General features: G+C 42.0%; 1 protein-coding gene and 1 long non-coding RNA gene across 5 annotated transcripts in view; one reads left to right on the top strand and one right to left on the bottom strand.

Moving 5' to 3' along the window:
- Positions 1 to 4,733: 4,733 nt before the first annotated feature.
- Positions 4,734 to 26,506, bottom strand: part of TJP2 (tight junction protein 2) — a 62,975-nt gene continuing 41,202 nt past the window's right edge. For all 4 annotated transcript variants that reach the window (XM_062624073.1, XM_062624071.1, XM_062624072.1 and 1 more), the window contains 21 exons: positions 25,136 to 25,260; positions 23,525 to 23,627; positions 22,252 to 22,831; positions 20,248 to 20,351; positions 19,935 to 20,088; positions 18,859 to 18,967; positions 18,599 to 18,738; positions 18,044 to 18,107; positions 16,147 to 16,297; positions 15,283 to 15,391; positions 14,410 to 14,620; positions 13,014 to 13,201; positions 11,951 to 12,046; positions 11,763 to 11,842; positions 10,510 to 10,720; positions 9,990 to 10,090; positions 9,405 to 9,617; positions 8,937 to 9,047; positions 7,678 to 8,010; positions 7,163 to 7,248; positions 4,734 to 5,629 (listed from right to left, as the gene is read on the bottom strand). In XM_062624073.1, the coding sequence (XP_062480057.1) occupies positions 5,461 to 5,629; positions 7,163 to 7,248; positions 7,678 to 8,010; positions 8,937 to 9,047; positions 9,405 to 9,617; positions 9,990 to 10,090; positions 10,510 to 10,720; positions 11,763 to 11,842; positions 11,951 to 12,046; positions 13,014 to 13,201; positions 14,410 to 14,620; positions 15,283 to 15,391; positions 16,147 to 16,297; positions 18,044 to 18,107; positions 18,599 to 18,738; positions 18,859 to 18,967; positions 19,935 to 20,088; positions 20,248 to 20,351; positions 22,252 to 22,831; positions 23,525 to 23,627; positions 25,136 to 25,260 (3,438 nt within the window). In that variant the 3' untranslated portion in view covers positions 4,734 to 5,460. The remainder of the gene's footprint in view (positions 5,630 to 7,162; positions 7,249 to 7,677; positions 8,011 to 8,936; positions 9,048 to 9,404; positions 9,618 to 9,989; positions 10,091 to 10,509; positions 10,721 to 11,762; positions 11,843 to 11,950; positions 12,047 to 13,013; positions 13,202 to 14,409; positions 14,621 to 15,282; positions 15,392 to 16,146; positions 16,298 to 18,043; positions 18,108 to 18,598; positions 18,739 to 18,858; positions 18,968 to 19,934; positions 20,089 to 20,247; positions 20,352 to 22,251; positions 22,832 to 23,524; positions 23,628 to 25,135; positions 25,261 to 26,506) is intronic.
- Positions 13,175 to 15,918, top strand: LOC134166431 (uncharacterized). Its single transcript, XR_009965875.1, has 2 exons — positions 13,175 to 13,296; positions 15,727 to 15,918. It is a non-coding gene; the product is annotated as an uncharacterized LOC134166431 (long non-coding RNA).

A 26,506-nucleotide genomic window follows, 5' to 3' on the forward strand; every position in this document is an offset into this window, starting at 1 on the left:
ATGCCCACTTAAACTTGGGCAGGGGAAGGGGCATTACAGCAGAGAAGCTCAACCAGCAGAAGCTGACATTACAGCAGAAGCTCAATCCCCAGTGAGGTATGGGCTGCAGAGTGAGGAGAAAAACCACACCAGCAGCCCCAGGAAAGCATCCCCTGTGGGGTCCTGCTCGTCCCAGCCCTCTTTCCCAAGTGCAGGATCACCTTCTTCACACTTCTCAGCTCTGCAGCCAGGCTTGCAACCTCCTTCCTCAGCTGCTGCACTCCCTCCGCTTGTTTCCCCAGCACACTGAATGACTTCCTGGATAGACCAGAGCGGATCTTGTCAGTGAGCTGCTCACACGTGCTCGAGCCGCCTTTTCTTTCCCTGCTTTGCGAGTGCTTCCCTTCACCTCCAGCTTGGGCAAAAGGCAAAGAGAGGGAAAGGCACGAGCCCTGGGTGCTACACTTGCATGGGAGTGCAAACAGCACAGGCCCAGCTGCCGCTCCCACACCAAATGAGCTTTGGGACAGGAGAGGGCTCTTACCACACAGACATCAGGTCATTCGCAGGCTTGTCTGGCATGACCTGAAAGGGAAAGGCTCTCTGCTTGAGTCCCAGAGCTGCAGGGGCCCTCCTGAGCCAGCAGCTCTAGAAAGGTGTAGCAGAAGCTGCTGCTGTTTCTCTGGCTCACAGCCTGGAGACAGAGGGTTTGGCGACTTTACCCACCCACTGTCTGCAGCATTCCTCTGCGGGACCCACAACAGTCACTGACCTGTGACGTCTCCTGTGCCAGCACCATCCATATTGGCAGAAAGGTCCCAAAGTAGGCACCAGCTGCAGTTCAGCAAGAGAGAGAATTTACTATTGTTTCTAGTGATCCCCGTACTTCTGCTGTCTCCTCCCACACCAGGGTAGAAAGATGTTCGCTGAGAGGTTCGCTCTTGGGTGAGGTGAGCACCAACATGGGGCTCCATCGGCTGCGAGACAGCCATCTCTCTGTCCCTCCCCCTGATCAGCACTGCTGAGGAGCCTCACCTCAGCTGGCTCTGCCTCCCAAGCCATGCCCAGCTCTGGCCCTAAGCTGTCACTGTCGCTGGCTCCTCCAGCACACCTCTAAGAGTAGGGCTACAGGAGCAACCAGGCTCTTTATTTCCTTGAGAGAGAAAGATGTTCTCTGGCCCCCATTCACAGCTTTGCAGGCTGTCCTCTCCAGCTAGCTCTGCCCATCTGCCTCTCCCACACACACGTCCTGATCATGCAGCTAGGCTGGAAGTACGTACTGCCTCTATGCATGGGTTTGCAGACTAGGCAAGTCATTCTGGGGCACCCTGTGCACAGCCTGTCTGCAGAGAAAAGCTGTACAAAAGGAGGGACCTCTGTTCAAAAGGGTCCTACTCGCTTCGCCTTCTCGCTGTGCGCATCTGCAGTTGTCTTTGGGCTGGCTGGGATCCGCATGTAGGGAGGTCCCTGAGCTGCAGAAGGGGGAGGCTGGAGGCTGCCACACTGGTTCCTGCACCTCTCCCTCATCTGAAATTTGCACCCAGTGTGTCTGTGCTACCACAAGCAGCAGGTGGTCAATGCTCACCAACACTGGCTAAGAAGATCAGGCACAGGATCATCAAGCACCCGCTCTTCGTCTGAGTGATCTCTTTCCTGAAACGGAAGGAATCCTGGTGTTACCAGTGCTCAGCGACGGGGACAGAGCCCTGTACAGGGGTGTTTTCACTTGCAAAGCCGTGGCACAACCTTCGTCTGCACAGACTTGGCCCGGATGCTGAGCACTCTTCCGTGCCCGAGGCACCTACCTCCCTGGTGGCCAAGCTTTCCACCACTGACACGTGCAGCAAGTGGGGCTGCTGAGGGGTTTTGCTTTCACTACTTTCCAAGCAGCTGACCCAGCCCTGGCAGCCACCAGCAGGAGCTGCACTCTCCTGGTCCGCAGTACTGCCAGCCTCCCCCAGCCCACCGCACTCCCTCCCAAGTCCACAGTGGACATGTGCTGTCCTGTACTCACAGAGTGCAGGTGCAGGTACTAAGGCATCGCTGGAGGCACAGCAGAGCCAGCACCAGATGGCCAGAAACGATCAAGACGACGCCTGGCAAGTAACCAGACAAAAGCCTGAGGAGCCTGCTTGAGGACACCCACTGGGATGAGCAACAGACACTGCAGGAGCTGGGCAGTGGTCCCAGGGCAGGGCGCTCCCTCCCCAGAGCAGTGGCCAGGGCAGGGCCAGAGTTTTGCTCTGGGGAGGGGGCAGCTGTGGACACTCTGGGAGCAAAGGAGTGAGGGCCAGGCAGCACCCCTTGCAGGCACAACACAGACAGCGTGTCCAGGGAAGGAGGGCAGCAGGAGGCTTCAGCCTCTGGGCTCCCACCGTACGGGTGTACCCCATGGCCTCTGCAGGATCCCACACAGATATGGAAACAGTAGCCAGCGCTGCTGCAATTGCACAGCTAAGCTGGTGCAAGGCTGTCCTTGGAGCAGGATGATGCCGGCTCTGCAAGGCTGTTGGGTGCAGCCCCAAAGATGGGGTGACAGGTGGCCTCTTGACCTCACCCTCTTTGGCGCAGTTAACACCAGGGAGAGGCAGGAGGGAATGGGAGGATCTTGGGCATCCTTCCTGAGAAAGCTCTCCACCCTGTCTGTGGTCAGGTGCTAACAGCCTGTGAGCGTTCACAGTCCCCTTTGGATTCAAGCTCCCAGCAAAAACTTGTTGGGCAGATGCATCTCCAGAGCCGGGCAGCCTGCAGTCCCCAGTCTACTGCAGTCATGCCAGCATCATCTCCTCCAGCTCTGGAGGAGTCCAGAGGACTTTGCAGGGGATAGCAGAGTTGAACTTACTCTTCTTTTCTTGTGAGCTGTCCCTGCAGCATGCAGGCCACTGCTGGGTCACAGCCTGGACCGCCTGAGAACAGGTGACCCTGTGGGGCAGAAAGAGAGAGAGAGCCCTGTTCAGCTCTGTCTCCATGCCATGTAATCTGAGGCAGGTGGGAGCTGCCAGCACAGAAGCCCTGACCAGAAGACAGGGCTGGGGAAGGCTCCCAGGAGATGGGCCCGCCATGATGGGGGCCAGGTGGTGCAGCAGCAAGGTGTCACAGCTATTTCCACTCTGTCATCCTCGGCCCACCGGGCCTTTCTGCATCAGCCTGGCCTTGGGTGGACGTTCCAGGGGCCCTGTGCCGATTAGGAAGAAGGCACAGGCTCCTCCAAATCCCTTCACCTCTTCCCAAGACCCCTGCAGCACCCAAAAGTCCCCTGGGCTGCTCTCTGCAGCAGAGGCCCAGGGGGAGAGGAGAGGACTCAGCTGTCCCACGGCCCTGCTAGAGGCTGCCCAGGCAGAGTTGCGCAGTGCCTGCAGGAGGCACTCTAAGACAGCTTGTGCAGAAGACCAGCAGGGATATCCCCGAGTACCCTCACCAGGACCCCGGGCTGGCACTGGCAGCAGCAGCGCTGGAATTGGACCTGGGGCCTCATGGGGCCTGTCAGCGACTTCCCCAAACTCCACGGCTCCTGCTCTGCATAGAGCCCTTGTCAGCTTTTCAACCCTGTCCCCCACCCGCCCTGCATTAGGTTCTCCCAGTGCTCACACCAAGCAGAGGCCCCCAGGAGGAACAAATCCTCCATTAACACACCTAGCCTCCATGTTGCGGGCAGCTCTCCTCTTCAACGGGGATCTTGGTGCCTCTTGCGATTTTGAGGGAGCCTTTCTCTGCCGCATGTTGGGGAGAAAGCAAGCTCCTCAGCCCCAAGACAACTGCCTGTCCGAGGCACAGCCGCACAGGCAAAAGCTGAAGCCAGTCCCTGGCAGAAGTGCTCCTGCCACAGCCACACAGTGCCACAGGACAGCGCGAGCTGCTTCCAGGCAGGCAGCCGTGGAACTGACCTCACACCAGGCCCGGGAGACAAGGAATGAGGTTATGGCTGTGACATCATAACAGGGCACAAGGCAGAATGGGAGAGACGCTGCAGTTGTCCTGGTGCAGCCCAGCTCCAGCCATCACAGGCCTGACCCGAGGGGCAGAACCCGCTCCCCTGGCAGCTGTTGCAGGAGCCAGAGCATGCGAGCTCCTGAGCCTTGTTGGGCCTCTGCCGGGTGCTGCTGCCTTGCACCTTACACCTGGGTCCACAGGCCGGAGGGGCCGTGTCTCTTGTGCCAAGGCATAGAATCATAGAACCATAGAACAGTTAGGGTTGGAAAGGGCCTGTTTCCAACCCCCTCCCCCCAGTGAGCATGGGAATGGACACCTCACTCTAGACCATGTTTCCCAAAGCCCTGTACAACTTGGTCATGAACACTGCCAGGAATGGAGCATTTACCCCTGCTCTGGGCAAACTGTTGCAGTGCCTCACCAACCTCACAGTAAAGAGTACCCTCTGTTTTAAGTTTGAACCCATTACTTGTCCTACCACTACAATCCCTGCATGCTGTCCCTTGGGTGATTCCACCAGCACAACACCACACCTCTTGTGCCTGCCAGGTGCCTCTGTGCGGCCACCAGGCCTCATGGCTGCCTAGCTCCCAACCTCCTGACCCCACAGGTTCCCAGAAGCTGCATGAGTTTTCTTTTAAATCACAACAAATTTTAAAACCACGTTCAGAACATTGGGAAGCAGCATCAACAGTGACATTTCCCACTACTTGAACAGCAGGAGATGAGACTCTGAACTGAACAGTGTACAGCTCTAAGTATACTCATGAAAGTCAGAGACCAGAAGACTAATACTGTTCAAAAGAAAAATAAGATACATAGTATTTTTTCTAGAATATATCCTTTATTATTTGCAGGCTGTATAAATTTTAATACATGATTGAATTTCTACATCATTATCTCTGTTCAAGTACAGCCTGGTCTTTTCCAACAATCAGTCAATTGCACCTTTATGATGTATAGTCAGTATTTATGAAATATTGCATATGCATCTATGAACTTAGAAAAATAACATGCAAGGGAACTGTTACCATGAAACTGATTAAAAAAGACAGGTAAAACAGTCAATCCCCTTTTAGTGTGTTATGGCTTTGCACCAAGTATCAGATGTCAAAACAGTTTAAAACGCTTCTTGTTAAAGGCACTTACTGTTGGTTAAACTTTTAAATTTAGTTCTATTGCATGAAGAAGTGTATTGCTGAGATCATACTTCAATAACACAACAGTCGAAAAAGGCAGCAAAAAGGGAAAAAGGGGTTTATGTTAAAGTATGAAAACACTAAAAATTAACACAAACTTTCAGGATTTGGTCCTTATAAAACAGGCAACAGCATTCAGGCAGTAAGAGATTTCTTCTGTTATATGCTAACAAAATAATTAATATCCCCAAATATGAACTCTTTCAGTTCCAGTGTATAGATATGTGTGAGTAGTGTACCCTCCAACACCACCCCCAATAAAAATACAGCTTTTCAAGACTAACTACTGCTCCACTTTGGCTGTGAAGAAAGAAACCTCAAAAGAGCATTATACATGCACATACTAGCAAGCCTACAATTCTGTGTCCCGATATCTGGATGGCTGTCCGTAATAGCCCTTCTTAGAGTGGTCTGATAGCTGCCGACGGTACTCCTCCTCCTCCTCTGCATCACTGCCGTAACTGCCACGGTTCTCTAGGTAAGGTCTAATAGGAGGTTTCTGAGGTTCTGGAGGTCTGGAGCTAACATAGCAAGACAGGGAGGGGGAGAGAGAGAGAGAGACTCTTTACTTCTAGTCTGAAAAAATAATTATGCTTAACAATGGCTTTACGGCCATGCACAAGAACCTAGAAACCCCTTCCAGACCATGTTTATGGTTGGTCATAATTGGTCATTGCATGGTCATGATAAGCCTATTTGAAGAGACATTTTATTTCCATCAGGAATCTCATGTTCAGATTTGATCTACTCAATCTATCTGGAGGAACGGCAAATGTAGTATTACTAAATACCACCACACACACACCCCCACAAAGTGCTTTACAGAACTTTATTCCCTGAGCATAGAGGTTTTCAGCCACTGCTGCTACTTCAACTGACGTTTTCCTCAATTACTTTTGCACCAGATTCTTTCTATGCCTGCTGCTTCTTTTGCATCCCCAGTTTCCTGTCTCAAAGTCTTCTCATCTGACATTTCTTAAATTGGCATCCTTCTCTCCTCACTTGAGACACTCAGTAGGGCTCTTATCCTTGAAAGTGGCAGAAATAATCAACACATTTGGGTTTTGTACACTGTGGTGCTACCCATTTAATGTAACACTAAGCAGATATATAGAAATAAAATCTGCCAGGGAAAGGTATTTTCTCAGTTTCAAAAGCCATGATTTTTGCAATCCCTGGTATACAACACCAAGACATTATCCTCCTTCCACATTATCCCAATACTTAAATACTCTCTTGAATCAGTCATTAACATTCCCACAGAACGGCAATAACACTGATTTCTGTAGGTAAGCAAACATTCTGTGTATGTGGTTAAAGATTACTTTACTTCTGAAAAGCTTCTGAAGCTATTAAAAAAAGTATGCTTTTCTGAACCCACCAAGAAAATCTGAAAATAATCACTTAATTTTTGCATTTTAGATTATATATTATGACATCATCATCTACTGGCTGTTACTAAGAGACGATAAAAACAAAGTCAAAGAAGACATCATACAGTGTATTAGCTTTTGCACAGGTGACTGCTCAAGTCGGAAATATAGAGTGTGTAGGGTAAGATGACACAATGGTCAAGCAGTCCAGAGGTCACTGAATTTTAACGAAAGACTACTACTATGCTGAGACTTGATGGGTGACCTCAGACAAGTTTCATCCTCACTTTTCATACCCACACAATACATCTGTAACTGAATAAACATTTAAGTGTTATTAAGTAATTAAACCAGCAATTTTTGTTAGGATAGACTAACATTCATCAAGTTTTCAACACAGAAAGAGCAGACATCAGAGCATGTGAATGCAGAAAAGCTGAGTAATACTGATCTAGGAAAAAAACTGGCTCTGCATATAGTTCAGAAAAGAACAGGTGACTCAAAAATACTCTGAAAAACAAGTTCACTGAAATTTTGACCCACCTTACAATAATCTTTGAGGCACAACAACAAAGCAATATACCAAGCAGGATTATTTGTATGACTGAAAATTGGCAAGATCAGTCTTCCTCCTTCTGGTAAACAATCAAGACAAAATGCTTTAAACTGGGTACACCTTACCTCATAGGCTGAGGCCAGTTCTGTTCTGACTTCTGGGTTTTGATAGGGACAGCATAAATATCTGGGTGCTTCTCGGCTATCTCAAGCTTGAAAAGAAAGTATGAGAAAAATAAATGTTCTTTTTAAGTCTAACTATTAGGGATCCTAGACGGTAGACCTAGCAGGCCACAGCTAGATCTGAAACAATTAAAGCACAAATTGGTAACTAATGTTATTCATATTCCTACGATTATATGATCCTTTGCTGGAGTTGTAATTCGAAGTGCATGTGAAAAGAATGAACTGCCAAAAGCAACAGGATTATTAGAAGTCAGCTTTCTATAGTTACAATAGGAAGCCTTAAAATATGTCCTCTTTTTACATCCAATCCACACAACAGTATGTCTGAATGTGTGGTTTCCCAAACTTTGCTTTCCAGAAGCAGCACAACGCAACAGGCATGATTTGCATTTTCAGGATGCAGGCTGCTCTATATGGTGGAAAGCACAGCAGGGGGAGAATGCATCTCTTCATACCCTGGCATTCTGGGCCTCTTGTAGATCTTTCATTCTTTGCTTCCTTGCCTTATGATCCATCTCCTCAAATATTTTTACTTTCCTCAATACGGATTTTGGAGTATTTTCTTGTTCACTTCCTTCCTCTTCCAACTTTGCCTCCTCCTCTGCAGGCGGGACTGCGGGCTGAAAGCTTCTCAGGACGGGATGCCCAATGTCAGGTTTCACAGAAACAGGTGGTGGTGCTGCTTTAGGTGATACAGATGAATTCTCACTGCCGACAGCAACATTACTTGACCTGGAGTCATAGTTCTTGGGGAAGTCATATAGATCCTCTTTGTTTTGTAACTTTCCCTGTAAGTATAAAATAAGCAAAGTTTACATCAGCAACTTCATAACTCTCATTTCAAATGAAGGCTTTTATCTGAAATTAATAATTTGTCTATGCATTTCATAGTGTCAATCTTCATCCAAAGAAACACTTGCAAGTTATTTGAGCTGCTGCAACATTTTGGGCTTACACTCATATACTACACATCAACCTACAGAAGACCAGCACATTTAGACATGTTTGCCCCATTTGTTAAGGATTAACACAACTACAACATGTGCTAGGGCCCAGCACAGAGAAAACTGCCCTCCCAAATGATCTGTCAGTACTACCTAATGTAGAATATCACTATGAGGAGAAGTGCACAGGACCCAAACCTGTTTTCTGTTCCATCTTTTTTAACTCACACATGTCCTACTCTGCTCAGTCTCTGTTGTCAAGGTGTACTTCAATATATTTTGAATACATGCAGTATGAAAGAGACCCATCCTCATGAAGAAAGAACTTTGGGTTCAGGGTAAATCAGGAATTGCTGAAATAGAATTTGGTGTCAATTTCCCCCATACTATTCCTGAGCAAGGTTGGCATAAACAGTTACCATGAGTTTCCAGCAGTGGAAACTGATTTCAGAGGTGGTAGATTCTGATTTTGTGCTTCACAATAATGGCCATCAGATACGCTTTTCCTGATGATCAGCCTACATGTGGTCTTGCTGAATTAAAAAGGTGCCTTTGAATTTGTTAACAGACTTTCTTATTGCATATAGAGACCACATATATTTGAAAAGAACTGTTACCCTTTTAAGTTTTCTGTCTGACTTATCCTGCAACACTCTGCACTTACAATGTTTTCTAGACTCTAATCATTACTGTTGCGCTTCCTGATGTCTCACCTGGAGAGTTCTCTGGGAAGAACAGCTTTGTATTGAGATTTGTTTCTACAACTTTACCTTAGGTGGTTCTGGTTTGAATGCTGGAGGTGGACTTGGTTCTCTAAGGATCTCCCTGCTACCAGCTTTTCTCAACTGCGCCCTTGGTTCTGGATTAATTTGTTTTAAACTCTGTGAAAGAAAAAAAGGAGATAAAAATCACTGCAGTACCCACTAATTCAATCATTTTTACCCCTCACTCAAGTTTACTATTTTGGGAACAGTAACCAGGAGTCAAATGACTGTCAGCAACCTGACCAAAATCACTGCAGGTATAGTTGCAAAATTCAAGGTGATGAGACATCATCAGGAAACCTACAGAGTTAGGCAGAAAAGCAGAGCTATTGCCATTTTACTCTACACAATGCAGCTGTAAACACTAGCAGAGGTAAGATAAAGCTGCAGTTTAAAAAGCTCACTTTTAAGCCATATATATAGGGCTTTCAGAAAGTCCAAAGTACATTCCTGTTGAAAATCCAATCATCTCACCTCCTCATGATGTACAGGTTCAGAGAACCGGTTTACAGATGAAATCCTTGGTTCATCCGAAGGCTCCTCAAGCTCATTATCAGTGTATGCACCTCCTTCTCCATCTGTATCTTCCAGGTCACTGATCAGGCGACTGTCACAACTCAAATAATCAGCACCCATTGCAGTAAGGTAAGACATACGATCATCTGTATCATCTTCCATACTGTCCAGCTACAAAACAGTAAGAATTAAGATTTAAAATATAAGAATTAGACCCTAGTTAGGTCTTAGTATCATGCCAAACAACTCCTTAATCACAACTTTGCAAAAGTGAAGGAAACTCTAATGCAGAATCAGAAAGGGAAGTTCTGTAAAAGTTTATCCTTCCTAACTATTCTTCTCTAGCCACAGCACTAGTGATGAAAGCTCCAAAGGTTAACAGTAAGAACAATAATAAGTAATCTTTTATTACCAAGAAAGACATCAGCAAACTATATGTCTAACCTATCCGACATCGGCAAACAAAATTTTATAGAAATTTTACTGGGAAATAATGTCTTGAGACATCTGTACAGCTTCGTACAGTATGGACTGACTGCTTACCTTTCCTTCTGATACCCATACTGCTTCTCCTTGTTGTTGCTGAATTGTATCTTTCAGACTACCATACCAGCTATCATTGGCTGAATTCAGATTGATGGTGGCTGCAAGAATTGGAAGGAAAAAGTATATATACACAGCATATGCAATGTGATCCTTTATCCAGTCTTTGCTGTTTAAGACTTTTTGTTCTAGTTATTTGAGAATGTTAAGTGAGAACAGACATTTAATTTAGATCATTGACAAAAGCGTGGTATTTCTATTGTTTGTCCATTTTCCAAGCTTATTTAAGTCACTTATCATTTGACGACAGTATGCTGATTCACAATTTCTTTTGTATTAGAATCTGGCAGAATAAGGAATTTAGGAAAAAGTCAAGCAAGGCACTGTTTATGACCATACCTTCACATCCTTTTAGTTCCAGCCTACATAATATACAGAGTAGTAAGTGGGTATCTCAAGACTTACACAGTCACATCCACTACTCTCTGGGTAAGCAAGTCAGACACACATTCTTCCTTACCTGTAAAGAGGTGGGAACAAGTTTTCTTCAGTTTGTTTGCTTGCTCATAAAGTTTTCTTGAGCTCTTGTTAGATGTGGGACACAGCCTTTGTCTCATGGTTTTCACACCTTGCTTACTATCTGGGTTAAAGAAGATTACAATTGGAAACCACTGGGTATAATTTAGCAGGTCCACTGCTTTAGGAGTTACATCCAACAGAGCATGTTTATCCTGTTAACAAGAAAGGTCTGTCAGTGTGCTGCTTGCGGAGAACAACAGGAGGTAGCTGGAACATAGTATCTCAGGAAAAACAAGATATTTTTGTCCAAATAAGAACAGAACTTGGTGGGATCTTCCCCCACAGTTATATAACATTCATAAGCCACAGCAAGCAGCCTTTTTCTTTCAGCTCCATTTTTCTGAACAGCTTTTGCCTGATGTCCACGTTCTTACATTAACTAATTCTCGTGTTAAGTGCACTTATTCCACCTTTTTTTTTCAATAGGTAGTGAAAGTTCCTTGCTTTTCTCTCTACCTCCCCCTACCACGCATTCCACTACTACAATAATTCTGTCTGCTAACTGTAAGCTTTTATCTATACTTACTAGCTGAAGCAAATCTCACTTTTTTTTTTTCCACATTTAATATTTCCTTCTCAGATATTTCTAGTGCAAAGACAAACGGGGATTTCAAATATGTGTTCAGTGGGGCCTGAACTCTGAACAGACTTCTCTGTGACGTTCTAACTCCTCTGGCATTGGTTTTATTGGGCTCAGGGCAAGCTGTGTAGTATGTTCTTTTTGCCCAAGCTTTTAGGCTTCTGGATTACTATCTATTTACCCGATCTTTAAACAGTATTATAAAAAGAGCCAGTGCAGTCTCGGTGGATGCCACTTACTTACCATAGTCACTTCCTGTTCAGTTTAATAGTAGTTCAGTAACTCTGAGGCAACCTAAACCATTAAGTGTCTGTTCACAGCAGAGCAAGAGCACTGCATGACAGTAAAGCCTCCACGTCAAATTCAGAAAGCATGCAGTAAAACACAGGTGCCCAACTGTTCGAATTTAGAATGGACTTAAGACAGGAGAATTTAATTTCTAATAGTGAGTTCACCCTCCCATTTGGAGGATAGGTAACAAAAGTATAAAACTTGTTTCTGAACAACTCCAAAACAGATGCAGTGAAGATGTGAGGACTCTCCAAGTTTTAAGAGCAAACAAATCAAATGACATGCCTTTGATCATAAGCAATTTTTACAGGGAAATACTCCACCTGCTCAATGATTTGCATCACAGTGTTCAAGCGCACCACCCCAGTTGACTTCTCTGAACCTGCATCTCTGGGCTCTGTCTCTGCAAAGAAGAACATTTTAACTTATCTAGAGTGGCCAGGCAGCTGCGATTATTAAGTTATCCCTTCCCTCAGTTAAGGATGGTAAGAAAGCTGGGAGGACAACTTACTTGCTGTCTGGTACAGGTGAGGCAAATCATTCGACAACTTCTCCATAGCAACATCTGCAATAGGGCCAAATACTACCACAGGTCTCTTAAAACCAGCTGAAAGAAAAATATTTGCAGAAAAGCGAAGTCAGATAAGCCTGGTTTTATACCAAAAACAAAGTGGCAGAGGTGAAACCCTCAATTACTACACAAGGTTATGAGTAAGTGGAAGTTATTTAAAAATACATTTAAAAAATCCTTTCAAAAGTTTGTGCAATAGCATACCTCATACAGAAAAGTATTTTTATCAGCTAAGAAAAAGAGATTGTTTTAATTTAACAGCTTCCTTATTCTTCCTAATGAAGTTGCATTGAGAGGATTCTGCCTTCTGAAAACATGCAGATTTTCAGTAATGTTTCCATCCAGCAAAATAGCATGAACTGTGACCAGAAGGCTTTGTTTGAATAAAGATACAAATGCTAAATCAGCTGTAGGGCAGCTTGAAGAAGCAAAGAAATGCAAAATTCTGTTATGCTTTTGTCAAAACAAGCACAGAGACAGTCTTCATAAGTTAATGGGGGATTGCCATTCTACTGCTGAGTCTGCATCTTGACATCTGGGAGCACCTTTAAGATACTTTATATTATTTATTTAGTTTCACAATACTATCCTGTGTGAATATCCTGAAAATTATCTTGACTTGCTCAACATCACTAGCAATAGACCTAGTTTAGAGTTACAGATAATGGACCACGTTAACCTTAATTACACTTGGACAATCTCCTGAGAATACTTGGCCTTTGTTTGGCCTCAAGGTAATGTGTACTACCCTGCTATTTATGAGCAAGCTAAAGATTGTGAATCATCGTGGCCATATGGATTGTACTTTCAGAGCTAGCCAAAGGGAAGCTGAGGAAACAAGAAAATCCTGCTCATTTTTTTTCTTTACTAATTTTTACCTCAAGTTGCTCAGATTTAACACTGAACCCAAGTTGTTCAAAATCACTTACTCAGCTAACCAAATATTTGCACATGAAACCAGCCAGCAATAAATAGGCAGCTGGTTTACAGCACTGCCACTTACCCTCACGCAACTGAACTCGCTCGTAAGCTGGGAATTTTGTGCTCACAGATACAACAGCTGTCAGATCTTCACGACTTTTCCTCAGATTCTTCTTCCCTCCAGATCGCTGACCACGTGTTCTCCAGAAGTCTGCCCTATCGCTTGAGCCATCCTTTTGGGCATTTTGAACACTGGCCATCTGCTCAGCTCTGACAGAGAAAGCACAGCATTCATTTCTACAGAACTACTCAAAAAGGGCAAAAGTGCTTTCACTGAAGAACAACATACTTTGAATTTGCAACAGGTAATTTTCCAGATAGCCATGAGTGGAGGAAAGAATGGAGAAGTCCAGGTTCTTTTGCCTTGGAACAAAGTGTCAGAAAAATGCTCTGACTTGCCACAGCTACAAGACTGCTGAGCAGGAATGAGTTCCCTTAAACTGGTAACTCTCAAGCATAAATAAAAGAATGCAACTGCAAAGAGGTGGTGGTGAAAGTGCAAGTCAGAACTGAAGGCCTAGGAAATTACTGTCACTCTTTTATTCTCAATTAGGCCTTGTAAGTCAAGTTACTACAGCATACAAACAAAGGCAAGTTTTGTGGCATCAATTAACAGAGGACAGAATGTACTGACTGAGAAAGAGGCAGGGGAGTTGCATAAGCAGCATATTTCAGGAACTTCAGTACAATGCAATTGTGAGCATTTTTCCCCTCCATCTTAAAGTTACAACCATCCTCAGGAATGGAAAAGCTATAGTCTAAAAATACGGTGATTTTTTTTGTTGATGAATTAATACTTTTATGCACTGTGCACATTTGAACACTTGCTTTTCCCTCACATGAATTTTGACTAGGAAAGCTATTTAAGCAAACAATATTGCTGTGGTTCACCGAGTAGTTCACTACAGCTACCAAGAAATGTTAACCTTGGAATAAATTTTTGAAACATTTTTCATAAGGATATGCAAAAGAAATTCAAGCACTGAAGTTCCTTTAAAAAAAAAAGATTAATCAGAGTATTCCTGCACACACAGTCATGAGCTTCCTAAGGTATAGGTTTTTTTTGTTTCATATTATTAGATTTGTTTGGAAAAGGGGGGTGGGGAGGAGGGAAGGGTGTGATGTGAGAAGAAAAGTGGGGGAAAGGCAAAAAAGGGGCCCTGCACCCATTTTCTAGAAGATGAACTGAAGCAGCTGGTCCTTCACTGATTGCTGAGACAGGAGCTCTAGGTCTGTGTTGCAAATACCTGATCTACTAGGTGTAGGTAATGCCGTCTTCTCTCATCCTCACTTCACCTAATGCCATGAAGTTGTATAATCATGTACAGTTTTACAGGCCCAGTAAGGAAGAAATATACGCCGGGAAGAAAAATAATCTTACTTCTAACAATGGGTAGGAAGACAGGATGCCACCTTACCTGCTCTTATTTGGAATAATGCCCTTTTCCAGATCACTTCCAATTCTTACAGCCAGCCAGTTTCCCAGTTTGCCATCATACAGTGTATCAACTACTCTAAAGATCTCGCCTCTGGTGAATGCTAAGCTCTGTGGTGACTCTTTTTCACACTCAAAGTGAGTCCTGATGAAGAATGAATCTCCTCTGCCACAAGCCATAATGTCTCTGTAGACTAAAACAGGAATTCCCATTTATTTACTCTTTCAAATATGAAAAGGTATAAAGCTGTCATTCTAGAGAACAGTTCTGAAGTCTTCCCACACACACACTCAAAAAACCCCCCCGAAACCAGCCTTCACATCCATTGCCCTTACACACACTTTATCCAGAGTGTTCTATATTTGAACACATACAGTCCTTAAAGGTACTTGCACCTTCCCAAAGCAAAAGGCAGCTTCAATATTACAGCAGGTTGTGTCTCCAACAGGAAAGCAAGAGGCTTTGCTTGCTCCTTAACTGTTCATCCATAAACCTGTCCATTTGCTGCTGTCTGACTGAATCCTTTATGACTGCCAGAAAAGGAACGCTAACATCATAAGATCTTAGGCCAGCTGGTACAGACAGAAAAGCAGAAGGAACAAGCAGTAAATTGCCATGCTTCAGGATTAAGCATAGATGCTATCTGCTAATAATGAGAGATGGAGAAGTGCTCTGAAAAACACATTACGCACGCACACCTGTATGACCCTCATGGTATGGAATACAGCTATCTTCTAAAGGACTGAAAAGGAGGATGACTAAAATGCTATCAGGAATAATCACAACAGAGATTATTTGTGGTTCACTGACAAAACAGCTTCACAGATATACAGACATTTTGTTCAAAGCACCTACCTTCATATTTACTTTGAGCCAAAATTGTTACTGTTTCACCTTTGGGAATTTCTAAGAGATACAAAACAGCATCTTCCCGAGCAATGCCTCTGAAGTCTTGAGTGTTTACCTAAGTACAAAAACCAACAAATTAAATATCAACACCTGAAAGATCAACAATAAAAGGAGTAACCACAGATTTTTGTTTCGTGTCAAAAAAAAAAAAATCTTAAATACTCTTTTCCATTATTATGCTTTATTTTTTAAAGCAATATCGATGCCCATTGCCATAAGAAATATTTTATTACAGCAATTAACAGCAATTTTTCTGAAGTAACAAGGTCTGGGATGTATACGGCTAGATTGTTTCTTTAACAGGCTTCAAAAGACATTGAAAAATCAAGGCTATCACAAGAGAAAAGAGGCAGAAAAAAAATTACATTAGTTTCCTATTTTAATTTTCAGCAAAAAAGAAGAATGTAAGAGGACAAAATGACATAGATGATATAATTCAGAAACTGGGAAAATAAATCACTGTTACCCAAGGAAACTGGAGGAGGACGAAAGAAGAAAAATATCCTGGCCTTGTTTTTTCCCCTCATCCAACACTAGGAAGAAGCATTGTACAGAAAATTTATTCTCCTATCTTTGGACGTTTTTCTTGATTAGTGTTTTTCCCGCTCTACCCCTTTCACAGAATCTTTTAAACAAACTAAAGCTTGGCATGCAATCTCCCTCAAAAACTCATTTCTCCATCACACATATACACTTCAAAAGCAATCACATGACTTCCCAAGATCATAATTTCTTCCATATTTCCACTAAGAAGAAAACAAAACACACAAAGGTGATTTGCATTCCAGGGACACATACTTCCACTCATACCTTAAGAATCTGATCTCCTTCCTGCAGTCCCTCCTGATCAGCTGAGGTGCCTTCTTGAATTCCAGCAATAAATATCCCTACATCATTTCCACCAGCCAGTCGTAGACCAACACTGTCCCCTTTCTTGAATCTCACCATTTTTGTATTAGGACTACAAGATTTACAGACAGGAAAAGGAAGTAAGGCCAGATGTTAGGCAAATGACAATAATAGGTTGTTGAGAAAAATAACTGCAACCCATTCAACAAAATCGTATTAATAATATTCTTGGTCCCTTTCTTTCACTCCTTAGGCTATATTTACCCAGGTAAACACTGAAGGAAGGAAGCAGAGGATTTGCATTTTTCAGAGTGAAAACTGAACTAGGAAGAGGATCTAATTGTTATACACAGACTGGACAGAGCAGAACAACTCCCTGTTCTTGAAGTCCCAGAATAGTCCCCTATGTATTAGATCCTCTCTCGGAGGCTGTTTTTTTTTTTGTGAAAACACTCGAGTTGTAAATAATCATTGTTCTTTCCTCTGTATGCTTAAGAACTGTCATATGAATTAAATGTATACCTATTTTATTTGCAGTTGAACATGTCTGTTAGACGGAAGTCTTCAATTTCTCTTGTAATAAATATTTCCAAGTACACTGTATTAGTGTATTAACAATCAGTCCTTTCACATTGCAGTGGGAGGTGGCTGCTGAACTAGGTTCAGCTTTTTTGCTATCAGAAAAGCTGTATGTCTGAGTGACCTTCCAACACAGAGGACAGTACTTATCTGTCAGCCTTTCTCAGTAATACCCTAAGCCTGTATTATAAATTCCCCTTCATCAAAATAATCACTTCATTAATTTGCACATCAATGACAACATATGCAGGGTCCAACCCAGAGAAGATCTGAGAAGAGAATCCATTTAAGAAAATACTCCAAGCTACAGAATATCCTCAAAACCTTATCTCTAGGTTTCTCTTTCTAATCTCAGTGCTCCTCTCCCTTCTTTATTCAGAAACTCTCAAAGGAAAACATGGAAATTGATTTACTAGTAATACAGTTTGAAACATTAAGTAGCTAATTATTAAAGAATCACCAGTACTAGATTCTATCAGAAAAAAAAACCCACACGAGTAAATTTTGGAAGCAGCATTTGGTTCACATCTAAGCAGAGACCAGAACTGCAACAGGCTTGCATTTGAAGAAAAGGATTTCTGCATAGAAGCTTCCACGTTGTATAAAAACACACTTATGTTTGGCTTTGTCTTGCCAAAAGCTAGTTTACAAATCAAATAGACGACATTCTCTTTGTATTTTTGTACTGTGGAGAAAGGAAGGTTTGTCTTTTGTGTACACATAAAATAACAGAAGAGGTGTAAAATACATTTCCATAGAAATGCACAGGTTAGAACGGCCCTCTGCTCAAAACCGGTTGATCAGGGCCTTGGCCAGTTATGTTTTTGAGTATTTCTGGCACTGGATATAACACAACCTACAAGGGAAAGATGTTCCAGTGGTTAACGACCTCATAATAAAAGCCGCCTTCTTGGTATCAAAATTTCCCATACTTCAGTTTGCAGTACTCCAAATACTGTGCTCCAAGTACTGCCAAAAAGAACAGAATAAAAATATACCATTGTGTATGCTCCCATGCAAGCCCAGAAGCATAGTTCTGTAACTTCTGGGTAGAAGGCAAGTCTATACTTCCAGACAGGTACTTCTAAACCTCAGTTTAACTCAAATTTGGTTGGTGAGAAACCACGTCATCTCTTCTTGGCATTAAGCTATAAAAGGAGTATCATTCCAATTAGGCAAAAAGACAGAACTTCAAAACCAAATGCATGCAACCAACAACCAGGTAGATGTCACTGGAAAAAACACTCAGTGCAAAAGAACACAGCAAGTGCTGCCTTACCCATATATTGCTTCATCTTCAGGGCTGGGTTTAAGAATCGTTCTTGTAACTTTTGGTTGAGATGCTGGATGTAAAAAAGCCAACAGAAATTACTGAGCTATTAAAAGAAGTTGCAAGTGGCAGCAATTTTTAACTATCTGATAGCAACCAAACCCCTCCAGGCCAGATTTCAACTTCCAGCATCTCTGACTAGAACCGATTTACTTCCCTTTTTTAATTCCTGAAAAAGAGCAAAGTTCAAGGGAGGGATACACAACTCTTTCAAGTAAGTCAGATAAGACTTCAGGTATAGCTTCATTTGTTTGCTTACAGCAATAGGCTAGTAGATGCTCTAGTGAACTACTTGCTTTTTGAGGTGGTAATTCTGATAAACAACTGCCTTCAAACAATCTCAGGTGTTTCTTCTCTCCCTGCACCACTAAGCAAAGACAGACCTTGTCTCTGTGTGTAAGGACAGGGTTAACAGGAAGAGTATACTAGATATGTTAACATGACTGGGGGAGTAGACATTCTGTGGGCAGGGGGAAAAAACAACCAAAAGCTTCAGATTCTGACCTGCAGGGTCATCTTGGTACTTCATTTCTTTTTTTATGTCTACAGCTGTAACAGTAGGAGTAGCAATGTCACTACTCGACTTGAATGGTGTAGGCATTGCTCCCATCCTGGACATCCTACTGGATGGATCATCTTTTGCACTAAAAGAAAGAAAAAGAAAAAAGTGTAGTAAAATTGTATAAGAATGCCATGTATTTTAATAATTTCTTTGACAAGCATTAGAACAGTGGACTACAAAAAAAATAGAAGTCACTTCTTACTTTGTTTTCTCTTTCAGCTTTTCATTGGATGAATGTGAATCTAGATCAGAATGATGTAATCCGTCATCTTGAGGGGAGAATGACCTGTTAGACTCTACTTCAGAAATGTCTGTGAAGAGAACAGCAAATGAAGAAATGCAGGATTTGTTTAAATTATCTGCACACGCATCTGATCCCCCATTATTTACAAAGCTTTCACATTTAAGATAAACTGAACCTCTAAACCTACTCTCATTACAAGCTGGATTTGACTAGCATTCTGAAAGTGATAAGCCGTAGTGCTTCCACTCGCCCATCACCCTGAAAATGTTTCAGGAAGGTTTCACACAAGCTTTAGGAAACACACATCACAAAACTACCTTGAACACACCACAAACTCATTAACTAGTGTTAGTAGCTTTTTATTTGGCGTCACATATAGGTTCCCAAGCAGAAGACCATGTTCACGTTAAGAGTCGTCCCATCATTGCTTTTCAGCAACAAAAGAAACAAGAGTAGTCCTTAGACCTGAACTGTATCTGTCTTCACAGTAAAACTTTCAAAAGTTGCACCCAGTATTCTGATGCAAATATCCTGCAATAAATAACATAACATGCTCTCCCCAAAATCCTGAGCCCTTTCCAAAGCAAGATTATATTGAGAAATATTGCTCACACACCATGAGAGATCATTTGTGCAGAACAGACACTGGAATAGAAAGCAGTTGTCCAGAGGGACTTAATTTCCTCTTATTCTGGAAATTTTTCCCCTCTTGTTGAACACTGTCATGAATGCTAATGCCCCAGAAGAAGAGAGCAGTCAATCCATTTGTTTTTAAAACTGAACTCTTTTATTAAAGCAACTGACTTGTTATTCAGAGACGGAAGACTGACTTTGCTAGGCCAACAACGCTGCTTCTATATGCCCCTGCCCAAAATACAATCACGTGATTACTACAAAATTTTTCTTTCACCTAAAGGAAGTGAGCTTAATGCTTAATGGACCATTACTTAGGTTTCTTTGTGTTTAGTTACATTTATTAAGAACCTAGTTCCACTCTGCATAGTTCAGAACTTTTTATCCACATCAGACCTCACCATCCATTTCTGAGTCACTGTCGTTCAGTGAAGGAATGTTGAGCAGTGTCTGCTTTCTGTCCCTGAGGACAACCAGCTGGAGCTTTCCCCGTGACTTTTCAATCAATTTTCGGGCATCAGCTAAAGACATGTTCTCTGTCACTGTACCATTGATCTGCACATAAAAAGGCAACAATAACATGAACAAGTAAACAAACAAGTCCATACTGTGCTCAAGTTTAGCAGTGAACTTAACTATAACATGACTTACTCCAAAGTAACCATACTATAACAAGTGCCTGCTAAACAGCTAGTAGTAAAAACCAGAACAGACCTTGAGAATGATATCCCCTTCATGAAGGTTGCCATCTTTGGTTGCTAAGCCAGTACAGGTCATTTCTTTTATGAAGATCTGACTTCCAAGTCGGAGACCGTATTCTGGAATCAGGGAAATAATCCACTGTATTTTAAAAGATGAGTTGAGGGCGCATTTTTTTACGACTACCGTGTATATGCAGCACACCTCACTACACCATGAGAAAATAAAAAAAATGCAAACCTAGCAAACCCACTTAACCCTAGGCTAACTCTTCCTTCTCAGGGCTGTCATTATAGTGAGAACAAACAGCAGTCTGAAACCAACCACAGGTGATTAGTCTGTACCTTCAACAGCAATACAATGCCTTTGCTCTGGAGGTGCTTATTAACATGCTGGACTATATTCTGTCTCTGTATCATGTTTTGCATGGTATAGAGAGGGAAGAGGGTCAAAAAGTGCTAACGGAAGAGTGGTTTGTTGTTATTTTAAACCAGCGATTTGTTGCATGCTGACTTGTCCTATCTGTAGCCCAGTAAGTGTTTTCAGTTGTTTCAAGCAAAGGGAAATCCATGCCCCCTTTATTCTCTTTGATCAAGTTACCTGGATCAGTATATTTACTATTTAAAAATAAAGGCAACAGTCTTAAAGCGCATACATCCTAGAACAACAGACAAGGAAAGAAACACTTATCTGCTTAAAATAAAATGAAAAATAAAAATCACACTTGAGTGATTCTTCAGAGTATCAGAGAATCATAGAATAGGGATGCTGGGGAGGGACTCTTCATTAGAGACTGTAGTGATAGGACAAGGGGTAATGGGTTAAAACTTAAACAGGGGAAGTTTAGATTGGATATAAGAAGGAAATTCTTTCCTGTTAGGGTGGTGAGGCACTGGAATAGGTTGCCCAAGGAGGCTGTGAATGCTCCATCCCTGGCAGTGTTCAAGACCAGGCTGGACGAGGCCTCGGGTGATATGATTTAACGCAAGGTGTCCCTGCCCACGGCAGGGGGGTTGGAACTTGATGATCTTAAGGTATCCATATGAATGGCAGAAATTATTATGGAATTAATACCTACATATAAAACTTCACAAAGACACCTCAAGTTTCTCCTTATTTGTATACCTATCTGCATTATCTTTGAAAGTAGAAACATTATACGCAGGGAAAGAAGAGGAAGGAGGGAAAGGGATCCTTGCCAGAGTCCATGAAAAAAAAAAGTTAGCTCTTGCGTGCAAAGATTATGTGAGCAAAACATTCTTACAACTCATACAGCTTTGAAAAATGAGAAAATCATCCACAAAACTTCCACAAACCAAGACACTCCCTCCTGCCAAAAAACCCCCAACAAAGCCAAAACCAATAACCAACTCTCCCCACCCCCAAAAAACCCCAACAGAAACAAAACCCAAGAAAACCTCCAAAAGACGTACAACCTAATCTCAGATACACTTTATAGCACAGGAGTATTTCACATCAAATGAAAGATTAGGCTTTCAGCATTCATTTATATACACTAATACTCAGCAAGGAAAGGCTTTTTCAGCTGTTGCTATTTCAGTATTCTTTAAGTACATCCTGAAGTATGAGAACCAAACAACTCAACAATCCTTGGAACTAATTTAGTTATACTGAAGGGCAGAAGTGCACTATTGAAGGCAGAGCCTACTCTTCACCCATTGTAGCTGACCCTTTTATACATGTGCCAACTGTAATCTGAATCATGATCAGATCCATGTTTCCCACCAAAACCAGAAGAACAGGGCAGAGATAACGCAAAACGAAAGGGCACAGTGGCTTGAAAGGACTGAAATGATGTGGGTGAACAGTTCTTTGTTCAAAGGTAAAGTTAAAGGTGCTGGGGGAAAAAGCACCCCAAACCAGCCACAGAAAATAAAAGAACAACCTAAGCAATCAGTTTGAAAACTCAACAAAAGCAGAGAATATTCAGCTCCCTTCCCTCCCTGACAAAAGTAACATGTTGTATTACAACACAGTTCCCCTCTTCCCCTCCTGTACCTTCATTGTGTCTGCCTTTAGTTAAGAGAACGCTGATTGGTCCATTCTGATCCTGCGGTCCTAGGTACTCATACTGACGGTGTATTTCAGGAGAAGGACTTCGGGAACGAAGCCTGTCCCGACTTCGACTCCTCATTTTCCTCCGGTATCTAGGATCAGGTTGAGATCCGTGACTACAGCTGGGTGGGCTGTAGTCTCCTCTGTAGTCCCGTTCATAGCCACCATCCCTGTCAATGCTCCTTCCCCTGCTCCGATCTCTTCTATAGTCTCGATCCAAGCTCCTGTCAATGCTCCTACCACGACTTCGATCACGGCTGTAGCTGCATTCCCTGTCGTGGTCTCTGCTTCGGTTATGCTCTCTGCCTTGTTCATCTCGGTAGCTCTGATCCAGGCTGTTTCCCCAGCTTTGGCTGCGCCCTCCGTTACCACTGTGCCAACTTCTGTCACTGTAGCCACTTCGAGCACTTCTGCCATCAAATTCTGCATGGTCATCCATTACATCTAAAGCTCTGTCCTCGTAATCAACAGAGGGGCATCTCTTCAACGCAGCAGCCTGCACTTTCCTTGGTCTTTTCACAACCTGTTCAGTGCAATACAAAACAACCAACCAAAAAAACCCTCTTATGGTCAGAATGTGAAATTCAACAGATGAATATTCTTCACACTTCAAACAGGGGTAGACGGGAGGGTGCAAACAATGTTCTACCTACAGAACAACCAGTAAATTAGATTATATAGATGTGCATAAGAAATACTTACTAACTGGGTGGATAAAAAATAGAAGAATTTAAAAAAAAAAAAAATCAGATCAGCAACCACATACTTTTACCTCTGTAAAAGTATCAGTAATAAATACTTATTTTCTTTTTCTAGATGACTTCTAAAAAATGTGACAAGCCCCAATAAGAGGGAGCTGTAGCTGCCTCTCAACTCATGAAAGCCAATCTGGACAGCAAATTGTTGGACAAGGTCTGTTATGCAGGACATCCCTTGCCTCACATAACACTTGTTTTTTCTAACTACCACTCATTACTCACTAAAATTGAGGATTGAGGATATATATTTTTCGACAGAATAACTTTGTGATACTGTTTAATTTCCACTTGTTTCACTTGTAGAAGCTATGTCTTTGCTTTGGTTTATTTACTGCCTACAGTGTATTGGGCAAAGGCTTGCTTTGCTTTATGCACTTACAGTACACTTCATAGAAGAAAACTAAAACCTTACACAGGTACATACCAATGTAAATTGGACACATACGTAATTTACTTACAATGGTGGCAACTTTTCCACTCTTCCTAAGCTGCTGAACTGCAAAAGAATGTGGAACGTTTTCCATTGGGGTCCCATTAACTATGACCACCCGGTCATTTTCTCTGGAACATGAACGAGGCAAAAAACAAGAGAATAAGAAAAAAAAAAAAAAAAGAAGGAAAAGTATTTGAGTCTTCATGAAAACTGGAACAATCTGTTTTTTTTTCCATGGGAACCTTTAGATTCCGTTTACTTTAACAGGGAGTTTTGTTTTAAAACTATGTTTGTTATACAAGCACTTGAATACTAGAAGAAGCTTTCAGTATGTTTAGAAGCTAGACTTTGGGAAGCAGTGTATATCTTTGTACATGTACTATGCCCATCTGAAGTACCTTGCCAGAATGTCAAAGAAAATTTGTTTTTAGAAGTACTGTGATGACCATTAAGACTTTTTTTTTTTTTTTGTTCTTTCAGAACTCCTTGTCTTTCACACCTAGTGCTAGGGGTTTGGGTTTTTTTTTCATATCAACATAAGAATTTCAAGAAAGCTTCAAACTGCTGCAGCCATAGCATTGTTCAGACAAATCACAACAAGTATCACTCCAGTACACTTTTCTAAAAGACTGGTATTCAGGTAACATCTACTCTACAGAAAGGTGACTGGAGAAGGAGAAGGGAGGAGAGGGAAGGAACAACAACACTATAACCCACAAAAAGTCCTCCACACCCTAAAACACAGGCCAAAAGAGATTACTAACTGGGCAATTCAGACCTCCTGCATGTCAAATAGACCATTAAGAGTTAACTCAGTCACCCCCAGGGGACAGCCCCATAATGAATCACTAACTGAAAAAAACATTTTCTTCCAGAAAGGCATTTCAGCACATGAAATGACGAAGATGAAAAAAAGAAGATAATAAAAAAATCTACCACTCCTTGTATTAAATTTAATCTGGTGACTACTCAGTTACTAACCTTACAGTCAGACCATTAGCTTAACCAATTACTGGTTACTGTACTGTTTTATGCTAAATAAAAGAACTATTTAGTACCCATTATTTTCTTTTCATTGTAATCGTCACATCACAATCGTCTTTTTAATTAAGGTTACATTCTTTAAGCCTTTCTTTGTAAGGCACCTTCTCCAATTCATGAATGATTTTTGTGCATCTTTTCATACCTTTCCAACTCCTTTTACTGCATGAGTATGCCAGAACAGCATGCTTTATTCCAGTATCAGTCTCATCTGTGCTTTATGTGAGAGCTAAAATAGTTCTCTTCGCAGTTCAAAGATGGTATCAAATATTGTAACACTACCTCAAGAGCTCCCATCTCTGTATGCTCACTCAACCTTAGAAAGGATTGCAGGCTTTTAAACCCCTCTCCACTCTGAAGGTTAGATCTATATTCATTGGTTTGCTGGAGGAATGGCTTTGCATTCAGTTTTCTTCAGAACGTATTTTGTCTCAATGTGCCCGAATTGCTTGGTATTACTTTATCATCAATTTATCTAGTATCTTACATAATTTGTGGACATTACTTTATTCCCAAATCCAGGTAATTATGGAACAGGATGACTGATAGTGGTGTTGTGGAGGGGTCACTGCTATAAACCAAAGAAATTGCTTACTGAAGTAACCCATCTGCTGGACCACCTGGGAGAACATCCGAAATGACTATTGATGTTTCACCATTTTCAAAAAGAGGGTTATCTCTGCCGCCAGAAACTGCAATCCCAAATCCTCGTTTTGAATCCTTTACAACAAAAACAAACACAACAAAAATCAGTCCCAGACATATGTATTTTGATAAGGAGAAATAAAAGTAATATGAATGTTCCTGTAATGGCACCCTACCTCGACATTATTTAAAATATGATAGTTGTGTGCAGAGAGTTGCAGAAATATACAGCACCTCTGGGTTTAAAAAAGGAATTATTTTACAGATCCATTTAACAAGACAATATGTTCCCATGTTCCAAACCCTCAGTCTATAGCCTTGTGTTAGTAATTAAGCAAAGGACTCGCTAGCTTAGCCTGCGTTTTGTTCCACCATCCCACTAGTTATTCATATCAAATATACTGTCAGATAAATCTATTTTGTTTGTGATGCTTGGAAAATTGTAACAGCTTTTCCAGGATCTCATCTTTATCAATACTGCTATCTAGTTTGTAATTATTACTTATTCTTTGACCAGACTAAACAAGATCAGGGCTGATTACATAAAGCAATCAGTGAACTTGTAAATTCTCTATAATTATCCTCTCTCACAATCAACTATTTTAAATACATAATTTATGCCAAACTTATAGTCATAGAAATACCAGATTCATAGAAGCCCTAAGATGGCGTTCATAAAATCATTCACAGAATCAGGGAAAAACAATTAGGGTCTGAAGGAAGCACATCTGTAACACTAGACCTCACAACTGCTAGCATAACTGAACTGCAGACAAGAAGGTGAGCGTAAAACCATACATTTTGTTAAACGCAAACGTTTATGTTTATCAGCTATTTAACGTACACTTCCTATCACTATGACATACAAATTACGCTGCATTTAACAAAATGTTTTAACATAGTGCCAAAGTAATACACCAAAATAAAGTGTTGCTTTTCTCTTAACTCACATTTAGCGTGCAGTTTATCAGATGACAGCTCACATTTCACTAATGTCAATATTAATTGGTTATTCCTTTGAGGAGTTTTAAACAGCACTTCACTTCCCACACCTTTGTTTTACAGGAAGTGGCTTGATGCTTTGAGCCAAAACGATACAGATTCAAAATAACAGTAAAATTCAGTGGTAATAGCTGGGGCACCAAGTCCAATAGTCTTTGCCACTTGAGTAGTTTAAGCCTGTCTCTGAGGCTTTCAAGATCTGAAAACTTGGACATTACAGGAACTAAGGTCTGGTTCTACAGTGTTTCTCCTGTCTACCCCTGTAACCTAGAAAACAAAATTCTTTCTCAACAATTCAGCACATGAAACAAGAAAGATC

Source organism: Pezoporus occidentalis, unplaced genomic scaffold, assembly GCF_034315485.1.
Source record: "Pezoporus occidentalis ecotype Australia unplaced genomic scaffold, CSIRO_AGI_Poc_V1 ctg260, whole genome shotgun sequence".
Lineage (NCBI taxonomy): Eukaryota > Metazoa > Chordata > Aves > Psittaciformes > Psittacidae > Pezoporus > Pezoporus occidentalis.